A 12,169-nucleotide genomic window follows, 5' to 3' on the forward strand; every position below is an offset into this window, starting at 1 on the left:
CCCCCCAAACACAAAACAACCAACAAACCTGACCATGTTCTTGATTTTGCAATAATGTACCTAGAGAGAAAACTCTTTCCTGACCTCAGCAGATGATCAAGTTAAGTCTTGAAGCATGAGATTTTACATTTATGCTTCTTATTCTAGTTACTGTACTATTAAATACTGGGTCTCAGATGCTTCAGAGAAAGGCAAAAGATTCCCATAACATTCCTGGACACATTCCCCTAAGCACCACACAATATACACACCAAACATGCACACACAACACATACTGTATATATGTACGCATACCCGCATGACTTTACACATGCACAACTACACATTCACACAATGATAAAGATCTACATAAACACAAAATTAAACATGCCTGTTCAAATAACTTCATACAAAAACCTCCACATCTCCCTCCTCCCCCATTCCTAACCATATTCAACTAACTTTTTACATGCATAAAGCCGAACTTAGAGAGTGATGTTTCCTCCATACTCATCCTGTAAGAGCAGCTGTCGAAAGAAGTCATTAGCAGCCAGCTTGATGGCTTTCTCTGGAGTGACTAGCGTCAGGTTCACAGCAGCTCCTAGGTAAGGATAGGGAATGGGAAATAAAGGGTTAATTCTGTCACACTCTAATCTATTAAAAGCCCTCCTCCCTTGAATTAGGCCAAGTGAGAAGTAAAGAGAAATTATCCTGTGCACTGTATCTTGGAGGCCTCAGCTAGTAACAGGTCAAAAGGGCAGAAGAGGAAGAGAGTTCCAAAGAGACAGCAAGGAAACCAGAGCCAGGCCTTGGGGGCAAGACAGCCTGGAGGTAAGGGCTGGGAATGCCTGGGAGCCTGTGTGCTGACAGACAGCAGTGCTGACAGACTAATGCCTGTGGAGCAGTAGTAGTTCCACACGGTGCTTCCTGTTGATCCTTGGGATGAAATAGTTTGAGCATCAAGCAGTGGGATGTTTGCAATATTGGGAAGGGACAGCTGGGACCAGCCTGCAGGCCAGGGTCTCCGAGGAGACACAAAAGGCCCTGTAACTTTGCAGGAGAGGATCTCCGTAGACAAAGACTAACAATAGGAAGGTCTCCTACACCCTCAGTTCTCCTGGAGTTTAGGGATGGGCAACAACCCAAGAAGTCAGTGTCTATCTACTCCAACATAGTACCTACAGAAATGAACCAAGCCAGAGAAAGGAGTCCCCAGCACCACAATGCTGTTTCTAGAGAAAAAAAATCCTTCCTGGTTCCTTCTATTCTAGCGTAACTGCATCTGCTCTTCTTATTGGCATAAATATGTTGTCCCGAGCATGAATTTAGATAGTTGTCTCACTAATACCCTGCAGCAGGGAGTTCCTCACGTTACATGTATATTGGGTAGAAAGTGACAGGGTGTGTGCTTTTATCCATTTTCAATGGTTAGTCTTTTGGTTTCTTATAAGGGGGAAGTAAAAAAAAACGGAGCAACAGCTGACCTTTCTGTTCCTTATCTAATATTTCTCTATCATATTGCCTTGCTTCTGATAATTTCCATTGCTTTTCTCCAAATCATTTCCTTCCTTTTGGATCCAGCATTTTCCTTTTCATTAGCTGTCAGCCCTGCTTACCAAATTCAAGCAGTGTCTTTGTGTGGGGCTGGAATTAAAGGATGCCTTTATTACGGAGTGGCAGGGGAGAGGCATTCAGCTGGAAGTCTGCCCTTCTGCAGTGGGGCTGGAACTATGCATTGGAAAGTTGCTCCTTAAATTCCCTACAGAAACTACCTCGGTATATGCCGAAGAATCCCTCTGAGCGCAGAGTCTTCACCAGGCAATCCCGCCTAGAACCAGAGAGAGACAGACACAGGGTGAGCTGCCCCAAGACCATTCTTTGGTTCACTACCAACAACTCTGTTACCTTAAATACAGCTGCAGTTTATTGCCTCTGTAAGCAGATATAAAAGGGCAACGTGGTCATGCCCTTGGAGGAGGCTGGCTAGCATATCCACTAAGTGCAGTGGTACATGGACATATACAAACATCTCGTAATGTTTCAACGTGGCTGTACTTTCTATATAGGGCATGGACAGAAGTGCCACAGAAGAGCCGTTCTGTGCCACAGAAGTGGCACAGAAGAGCTATTCCATGTATAACACAGCAGTGGTTGGCAACGTTTTAACGGGACAGGGACACTTTAGAACACAGCCTGGTTATACAAAAAGATAATGATATACCTGTGGCCAGGAGGCAGCTACTTTGTCCCAGTGCTATGGCCCCTTCTTCAAGTAAAAAATTTTTGCTTAGAAATATAAGACTCAAGATATAAACAATGATAGCTCCAGGTGGCAACTGACTACACCAATGCTACTAGTAGCACAGCAGCCAGTCCTGCCCCATGCACAGGAGCTGGCCAGTTATGCCTCTGGGAGTAGGCTATTCTTTGCTTTAGATTGAAAAGTATTGGTGCAGTGCCTTGGGACATCCCCTGGGTACATTTCATAACCATCTCCAGTTGAGAACCACTGCTCTACTGTACAGCTTGGCTAGCAGGGCTCCCAAAGAAAAACCGTGGAGCAATTTTCTTACAGGGAAACTGTGCAAGAAACTTCTACTTAACAAAAACTAATTTAAACAGCCCTGACTCTTTAGTATTTCTCTTGCCCTGCAGCAGAGGAGGACTTTGATTTTTAAGGCTAGAGGTGGGGCTGGAGGGTTTAATTTTGTTTTCATAGATTCATAGATGTAGGATCAGAAGGGACCTTGTAGATCTTCTAGTCTGACCCCCTGCCCTAGCCAGGAGAGAAAACTGGGCTCAAATGACCCCAGCCAGGTAAACGTCGAGACTCCTCTTAAATACCCCCAGGGTAAGAGCCATCACCACTTCCCTTGGAAGTTGGTTCCACATCCTAGCTGCCCTGACTGTGAAGTAGTGCCTTTGGATGTCTAGTCTAAACCTACCCTCTAACAATTTGTGGCCATTATTCCTTGTTACTCCAGGAGGTGCTCGGGGGAACAAGGTCTCTCCCAAACCCCGTTGGTCCCCCCTAGTAAGTTTATAGACGGCCACCAGGTCCCCTCTCAGCCTTCTCTTGCGAAGGCTGAACAGGTTAAGGTCCCTTAGCCTCTCTTCGTAGGGTCTGCCCTGCTGTCCCCGGATCATGCGGGTGGCCCTCCTTTGAACCCTCTCAATGCTGTCCACATCCCTCCTGAAGTGCGGCACCCAGAACTGGACACAGTACTCCAGCTGCGGCCTGACCAGCATCGCATAGAGGGGGAGGATCACCTCTTTGGCCCTGCTTGTGATGCTACTGTGGATGCACGACAAGGTACGATTAGCCCTACTGAACGTGTTCTCGCATTGTCGGCCCATGTTCATCTTGGAATCTATAATGACTCCAAGATCTCTTTCTGCCACCGTGCTTTTGCGAAGGGAGTTCCCAGCCTATAGGTATGCTGCTGGTTCCTACTGCCTAAGTGCAGCACCCTGCACTTGTCAGTATTGAATCCCATCCTATTTTAATTTGCCCACCCCTGTAACCTGTCCAGGTCCTGCTGTATCCTGTCCCTCCCTTCTAGCATGCCCACCTCACCCCAAATCTTGGTGTCGTCTGCGAATTTAAACAGGCTGCTCTTCACCCCGTCATCCAAATCGCTAATAAAGAAATTGAACAGTGCGGGCCCAAGGACCGAGCCCTGGGGGACCCCACTGCCCACATCCCTCCAGGTCAAATATGACCCATCCACCACCACTCTCTGAGTACGACCTCTCAGCCAATTTGCAATCCATCTGACTGTGAAGGCATCAAGGCCACAGTTACCTAGCTTTTTAATGAGAATGGGGTGGGAGACAGTGTCACAGGCCTTCCTGAAGTCCAGAAACACTACATGTACCGTGACACCTGCGTCCAATGGTTTTGTGACCTGATCGTAGAAGGCAATCCGGTTGGTCTGACCGGACCTGCCCCTAATGAAACCATGCTGGTTGCTCTTGGGCATCATCCCCGCTGCTGGCCCTTCACAGATGTGCTCCTTGATTTAAGTAAGGAGAGAAAATTCCATCCAGTGGAATTCACCCTGACCTGAAGGAAAAGGTTTTCAAATCTCACAGCCAGCTAGTGGTCACACAGCCCTTCACTTCGAAGCACTTACAAGCACTCTTTCTTTAAGCTTAAATAATCATTACTGTTGTTTCCCTGCACCCTCTAGTGACCAGAGCCTGTAAGACAGGTGCCTGCTCTTTCCAGGAGTCATTTTCTTTCTCCATACACCCAGAAGCCCTGGGAACTTAAGATATTTTAGCTCTGGAGACAGAAAATAGTATTGACCATGGAGGCTCCTCAAGGCTGAGGAATGAATAGGGGGAACAGCTGAGGAAATAATATTCCATGCCAGCCACCCTCAAGATTTTTGAGGGGCAGTTCCAGATTCACTCATTAGCACCTCCCCTTGGAGGTGGCGGGGAGGTGGTCTGTGAGCACATACATGCCAGTATAGACTCCTTCTCTCTGCTGGTTCTGAAGACGAGTTTTCGCCAAATCAATTGGGAAGACGCAGGTGACCCCCACCAGCCCAGCCACTCCTCCACTGATCAACTTTGCTGGAAGACTGAAAGGAAAAGGAAAATGAAAGACAGCAGGCAACACAGAGCAGGGCAACTCTCTGCATCAAAACAATAGCTGTTTCTCCTATTGCACCCCAATCTCTCCTGGGTGACAGCTCAGAAGGGACAAAGGCCATGCAAAAGGAGCTTAAGTCCTAAGACAATCGGACAGCTTTTACTGTCTGCAGCACCCATCATCAATTACTCAGCTTCCATGCCTCTCCTCAGCACCGAAGTTTAGCATCTCAAATACCCCTACCCTCAGCGAAAAGAGCTAAACGTTGTTCTAAAACGTGTAGATCTGGGAAGGTCTATCTTAATTCTGAATGTCAATTTAAAAACAGAACACCAAGATACTTTATGTGTACACACACAATTTTATGCAGAAAAATCTGATTTTGGCTATTGGGCTCTCTTCTGCTTAAATAGTGAAGTAATAGGCCCCATCCTTTATGCTCAGCCCTCTCCAGATGATTTCACTAATTAAGCTGCTACACGCAGGAGGGAGTGAAGAGGAGCTAGCAATGGAAATTTCAACTGCATAAAGAAAACCTGAGCAGGAGGGGAAAGGGATGTTTGCTGAATGGCCACCAAGAAAGTTTTGAAGGATGGTCCAGTGGGTCAAGACGCAGAAGACTTAGGTTTAAATTGTTGATTTGCAGCAGATTTTCTGCACGGCCTTGGGTTAGTCACTTAGTCTCTCTGGGCACATCTACACATGCACTTTAATGCACATTAGCTTATTTTGTGTGTTAAAGCATCGCTAAAAACATGCTTTGTAGTTAATGCACATTAAAATAAGCCAATGTGCATCAAAGCATCACTATAAACCATGGGTGCCTATATATGAGTGCAAAGGCTGCTCTGATGCATTGTAATTACAACACGTGGGAACAGACTCAATTAACTGAATCTGGTTGAGCATGGTAATTGTCACACTCCAGCCACCTCTGCGTTTCATACATCAACATCCCTGTGCTTCAAAATGGTGGTGGGGGACTTTATCTAAAGCTTGTTGAACAAACTTTAGATAAAAGCCCCACCACTGCCATTCTGAAGCACAGGGATGCTAATACACGAGATGCTCCAGGCGCTTTAATTAGAGCGTTTCTTGGAGCCACTTTAATTAAAACGCACCCCTCCTCCACCTCTGAGCTTGTGTACAGACACCCTATTCTTTTTAGTTAATGAGCATTAAGATTGGCTAATAAGTATTTTCCTAGTACCCCACAATGGAGGTACTAGATTTAATGCACATTAACTAATGTGTGTTAATCCATGTGTAGACATACCCTCTGTGCCTGGAAAAAAGTAAAAACAGCATGTCCCTGAGTTGCTGGAGTGTTGTGAGGAAAAATCCCTTGAAGACTGTGATGTGCTAATGGGATCCAGGTACCAGTAAGTACCTTAGGAGCACAGATAGTGAAGCAGAGAGAGCTGGAAAGCTGACCCAGGGGTCTCCTTGATCATTTTGAGGAGTGCTGTTCAAGTAAGCCTCCAAGGTAGCTTTGAAAAAATCTTAGCCATGGGGTTATCTGAGAAGATGTGTCTATACACACAGATCCTCACTGTAGCTGTCCAAGTGCTTCAAGCCTGTGAACTTGGCGACTTCTTTCCTAGCAATGCCTGTATAACATCTCATGTACACTGTGCTCTGTGCCAAGGGCAGAGAAAGAAGTTTGTACTTTCAGTCCTCAGTTCCTCCCAACTGCAGGATCCCAGAGGGTCAAGGACTTTGGGGAAGAAGGAAAGGCAGGCAGGACATGAAATGTGCCTATGGACAATACATTAAAAAAAACTCTTGTTCCTGGTGACACTTCTTTTTCTTTTCAAGTGCTTTACCCATTCCACTGTGGGAGACTCCAAGGCAGTGGACAGATCACTTGGACATGGATCAGAGGATCCTGCATGAACACCAACTAAAAGACTGCATTACCAAATGCAGTGACTACTCTGGAAGTGAGACATTGTTTGGTGTAGAGGTACCTGGAATTGGTACTCCTTGGTGATGTCAGGTACAGAAACATACCATAGGGTACCACAGACTTTGCTTGGGCCCTGGAGGAATTCAGGAGATATAGAAGAAGTTGCATCAATGGTCAAGAGAGATACCAGATTGAAGTGAAGAAAAAGCTAAAACTTAGTTTGCCTGGATATAGACATAGGCCAGAGGAGTTTCCAGTCTCACTAGAAAAAAGTGATGGAAGAGAGAAAAAAAATCCTATCAAAGAGTTCAAAGATCAGAAGAGAAAGAATAAAAGGAAGTCAGGTTTAGAAAATGGGTATAGGTCAAGCATGTGGTCTGGGTCAGAGAGCAGGAGCCAAGGCAGTTGAGAGGAACTGATGAGCAGGAAACACTTACCATCCTTTATGCCCTTGGACATTGCTGGAGGTGGTGGGGGCAGTCTTCTAAGTGTGAGCACTTGAGATGCATGCACCCTCACAGTGGAAGGTGGATATTAAAGAGAGTGAATATGTGCTTGAAGGTCAGCTCTGTACAACAAGAGAAGTTGTACAAGGTCTTGCCCTTTTTAGGGGACTCTGTTCCTTAAGGCCTCATTCCCAGGGCATGGGAACAAGACATTGACAGCTGCTTTCCCATGTCCTAGGTAGCAGACACAGAAGAGTCTTGCAGCTGCCCTGACTACTGGGGACCATCTTTTCTCTTACAGCTTCTTTTCTCCTAATTATCCTACTGGCTGGCTGTTTGACAAATACGTTTGTTTGACAAGTACACCCACTCCATTCAGTAGCATGTGCTCAAACTACTGACAGAAGGGACACCAAGGCCCTGGTTTTACCACACCTTGAGCTAAGCCTAACCTGAGCTTGAAACTCAGGTCTAATGCAGAGTCCCCAGGGTGGGCTGGGAAAGTTGCTAAACAACAGACTGAACCTGTAGTCTGCTTGGTTGGCAACTCCCTCTCAGACTGGTTAGCTGAGCACATCAGTCCACACGCTGTAAAAGCTCAGTGTGCATGTATGCCTCCCACATCTCCATCTACAAACTCACTGGAGTGGCACTGCCCAGCACACTCATGGGACTGCTCAGGCAGGCTCAAACACACTGAACTGGTGATGATACCCCAATGGTGAAGTTGTTGGAACAACAGCAGTAGGACCAAGATGCCTGTTGGTGCTCTTAGGACCTTTCTGGATGAATTAAATCTGAACTCTTTGTAAATGCACAGAAGTCACCTGGGTTTTCCTGCACTCCATCATCCAAAGCGATGTGAAGAGCAGGCCCACTAGCTCCCAGCTGCTGCAACTGACATCCAGGAGGCAGTTTCACAAGGGGCCACAGTTACTCACTGAAGGGTAAGAAACAATGGGAGTGACACTGACCTGATCTTCTTCTCGCTTCCCATTGTTCCCTGGGGACCTCGTTCCTTGGCTGCTGCTGACACAGGGAGATTCTTTCTCCACAGAGACGAGCTTCGCTTTGAAAGAGGCTGCTTTGTTCAGCTGGGAAACAGAACACCAGATCTTACAGCAGCACTTATCATGTGCTTCAGCACCTAAGGGCATATCGCACATACTGCAGCTCTGGTAATTACACCCAGGGCCAAGTAATACATCAATCAATAGGAGCACAATTCATCATGCACTTTGTATTGCCTCCCCTGCACTCTGTCCATTAGCTCATCACCCAAGGGACCAAAGTCTAACTTCCCAAGGCTCTGGGCAGCCTCAAATAGCCACTATTTTCTTTTCCTAATCAGTTCACCACAGAAACATTTCCTTTCCTCCTGCGGTGAAATTCACCCTATTACCCAAATTACCCCTGCCATGGGGCAAGGTTCCCTTCTGCACCATTCTCATGCTCTGGGCCCGGGGCTGAATTCCCAAGAGGGGCGAGTGATTCATAACCAAGTCAGCCTTGTTCTTCCAGTTGCTATGACAGCTTTCTCTGTGGGTCCTGACTACTCCCCGAGCTCCTGGAACAGCTTGTGGTAGCTCTTTGAGCTGGTGTCATCCTAGCAACAGGATTCTTAAGGAATCCCTGAACAGATGGCACAGAAGTACCCGTCATAGGGCTCCTGTCTCTGCTGAGAGGCAAGACGCCGAGGATCCCTGCAGTACAAAGCCACGACTAAAAGCCCCTGAGCTTCCCTCCCATCCCTCCTACTTCACCCACAAGTGAACCTTGCAGTTGCTGCAAAGGGAGAGAGAAGGGGCTGGAAGGCAGACAAAGAAAGCAGAGACAGCCACAAAACCCTCTTGATAGGATGCAGGGCAAGAAAGGTAGATGGGTTTGGAAGACGGGATGCAGTGAGCAGAATTTTAGCTCTCCATAGATTGCCCCCTTGGGACACCCAGCACGTGGGCATCGTCTCCTCATGTGCTAATGCCCAAGGAGTAGCAGCAGGCCCAGAGGTGTGAGCAGGTGCAAGAGGCTGTGCGACTGTAATGATGAGAGTCCAGCTGTTCAGTGGCTATGCACACTTGTTCTTTCTTTTTCAATAAGCAGGAACCACATCAGCACTTGTAAATAGTATTTTTTTAAATGACCACAGTAGCTGAAATCTAGTTAGGCCCCATGCCAACTTTCACCTCCCCTGCGCACTTCAGGCCTGCGTCGCAGCTCCCCCTGCTGGTCCGGTCCTGACCTCCCGCAGCTCTGCCAAGGTGCTTCATTTCTGACCTGAGACAGCAGCTGGACCGAGAGGCAGAAGGCACCAAGAGTAGTGGGGCGTTAAACACAGATCTCTAGCGCAAACAGTATATTTGGAAAACTGTGGGCTCTAGTGGGCCCCCAGGCAACCACCCCCATCCAGAATGGGGACCACATTTATTGCTTACTGCTGCGCTTCTAGGCTGTTTAGACAAGAGAAAGGTTTGGGATTCAGACTCTAGATTCACTGTAAACTCATGAGCACTAAGCAACGGGGCACACTGCTGACTGCTGCCAGCACAGGACCCAACAATGCTGTCTCCTTTTAAGTCCTTCCTGTCACATCAATAAATGACCCAGGGCACAGGCTGAAGAGGCGGCATAGTATCGGCTGGCGCTGGCCCATTTGAACTGAGACACGCATGCACTGTTTGGTCAAAGTCGATGAGTTTTGGTGACAGGGAAGCCCAAAGACTGGCAGAACTGATATTAATATTTGGGGTACAGGGTTACCCTAAAAACAACTGGAACCTGCAGCCATTTTACCTGGTTTTGTTATCACAAAGTGTAGCTACACTGAGCATGGGATGATGTGAAGTGAAGAGAGATCAGGCCCAACCTTACACAGTCCCTGCTGACATCCAGTCCCAGGACTGACAAGTAAGTATTTTAAAAAATCTAGATTTACTTAAACCCCCCCAAAAAACAAGATATTTACACAAAAATAAGTTCTTTTTACTTGGTGTCCAATGTTGGTATGTTTAAGGCTCATGTTTTATAGCTTTTCTTCATAGCCACAAAGGACACAAACATACATTTTTTAAATGACAGATGAAATGGCAGGCAAGAACATGCCTCTAGCATCTAAAATTTGAAGAAAAGCGCCAAGTACCACAAGACTTGTGATCAAATAGTGTGAGCTGGCAACATCACGGCAGGCTAATTTCTGATCCTTTTCCCCCATTATCACCCCCAGCAGTCAATGCATATCTCCCCTCTCCCATGCCTCCTTACTGAGCAGAGCACTTTGTGGAAGCATGTTTTCTAAACTGCACCTTGATCCAAGTGTGACAGTAGACAAAGTAAGGTGTGGGATGCAGCAAACTCTTTCAGCAAGACAATTCACTCATGACATTACTAAAGGACCTAGAGCTAGGCCTCAACCAACTCCAAACTCTGGGAAAGTTCAGATACAGGCCTGTATTTTGCAGCTTAGGTCCAGCTTTATTTGAAATCCAACTTCCAAGTGTCTGCCCAGTCAAGCATCACAGAAGCTCTACAAATCCAAGCAACAAAATGAGTTAAGAGTTCAGCTCAGCTTCTCAAACATCTCCAGTCTGGAACTTGCCCTGAAAGTGCATGCGTTTGCATGCAACTGCGAGTGTATGCACACTGGGCTGAAGTGGGGCTGGAGAGAAAAAAAGACTTACCTCTATTTCTAAACTATCACGTCCCTCCCTTCTCCTTGTTTTTTTCTCCTCTTCTAAACCCAAATATCTGACTCACAGCTGGATTGGATTCCTCTAGCAAACAAACCCCGTCATTTCCAGTCTAAAGAGACAGTTCACAAAATCCCATTGCTTTTAAGGAGTGTGAAAATGTTTTTTCCTGTTGTTTCACTTTATTAGTCCTTTCTTTTGGCTAAAAAAGGTAGTTGCTCCTTGCCCCTGCCAGCCAGAGCTTTCTGTCTGGGTGGAGACAGAGGTAACAACTGCCTCACCCACAAAAATGCCTGTTATGTTGTTAACCTCAAGCTAAAACAGGTTTTTAGACACACACGGGTTGGATTTCCTTTTCTTCTGTGTCACTGAGCCCCACCTTCCCAAGGGCTGGCTAGCTGCAATCATTCAGTTAATACAGCTGTGTAAGTCAGTGATGCAAAAGACCCTTTTGGTCAACCAGTCATGCCCCTGCCATTGCAGAATTGATTCCTAAATGTGGTCCTCTGGGGATACCTTCAAACTAGCTTTAAATGTCCAAACCAATAGAGCTTCCACAACTTCCCTTAGGAAATTATTTCATTACTCTCACCTTCAGGAAACATTTCTTGATATTCAGCCTTTTTTTTTTTTTTGCTCCCTCAGTTGCATCCCATTTCTCCTAGTATTCCCTCTTGTTCCAAAGTAAGTAATTTTCTCTCAGTCCTCAATGTCTAAGCTCTTCGCATATTTGCAGACATCAGTCTTTCCTCTTCCCTATGGAGTTATTTTATCAGTCTTGTCACAGAAACTTCTTGACCAAGAGGCACATGTGAAAGAATCACATCCCCCAAGACATCACCTCCCAGTTTGGTCCGGTGAATGCATGGGGGTTATGCTTCCCTGGGTAAGTTACATTCAAATGCAGGTACATCTCATCCATTTTCCCAGGGACACTTAAGGTAAGAAAAGTGTCTGTGATGCATCTCCCCTGGGAATCTTAAAATGAAGGCAGGTAGCTGTGTGGCGCGTTTCCCCAAATGCAAATCCTGGTTCTCATCTCATTTCCTTTCTACTTTAATGAAGCATCAATGATCTTGAGTCACATACACCTGCATTTAAGCGGTCGCTATTAAGATCCATCTTATAATAGAGTTTAGGATTAAGCTGCCTCATTGCTCTATGTCCTCACAAATCTTTAAATACTAGGTACCAAGTCCTTGATTTGTGCCTGGCCCTGAAAGGGAATATTAAAGTAAATAGCACGGTAGGAGTCTCTAACTTTCCCATGAAATGATAAAAATCACAATAACAGAGAAGGTGTCACTGAATATTCGCCAAAAGGAAATGTAGGTCATCTGTGATATATTCAGATGGTTTTTGCTGCCAAGGAGAAAGTAGCAGAGCTGGGCTTCAGGTCCAAACAAAACAAGCAGCTATATGTCATCCTGCATCGACTCCATATGTCACATCCCAGTTTTCCTTGCTGGAAGAAGAAGAGAAAGGCAAGCTCCTTTACTGGTTTCCTCCCCTGAGGCACAAAAGCTTAGGGTCTTCAGAATTCCTAAAA

At 46.2% G+C, this 12,169-nt stretch overlaps 1 protein-coding gene across 2 annotated transcripts in view; it reads right to left on the bottom strand.

Annotated features, from left to right (window-relative positions):
- Window positions 1-10,756, bottom strand: part of SLC25A18 (solute carrier family 25 member 18) — an 18,480-nt gene extending 7,724 nt beyond the window's left edge. The window contains exons 1-5 of one of the 2 annotated variants that reach the window (XM_025198800.1): window positions 10,612-10,756; window positions 7,912-8,031; window positions 4,449-4,571; window positions 1,752-1,807; window positions 490-580 (exon numbers count right to left, since the gene is read on the bottom strand). In XM_025198800.1, the coding sequence (XP_025054585.1) occupies window positions 490-580; window positions 1,752-1,807; window positions 4,449-4,571; window positions 7,912-7,934 (293 nt within the window). In that variant the 5' untranslated portion in view covers window positions 7,935-8,031; window positions 10,612-10,756. Of the gene's footprint in view, window positions 1-489; window positions 581-1,751; window positions 1,808-4,448; window positions 4,572-7,911; window positions 9,144-10,611 lie in introns of those variants that run through there. The other variant, XM_006019459.3, reaches the window with a different exon arrangement.
- Window positions 10,757-12,169: the final 1,413 nt, after the last annotated feature.

The sequence above is a fragment of the Alligator sinensis genome, unplaced genomic scaffold (genome assembly GCF_000455745.1).
Source record: "Alligator sinensis unplaced genomic scaffold, ASM45574v1 scaffold87_1, whole genome shotgun sequence".
Lineage (NCBI taxonomy): Eukaryota > Metazoa > Chordata > Crocodylia > Alligatoridae > Alligator > Alligator sinensis.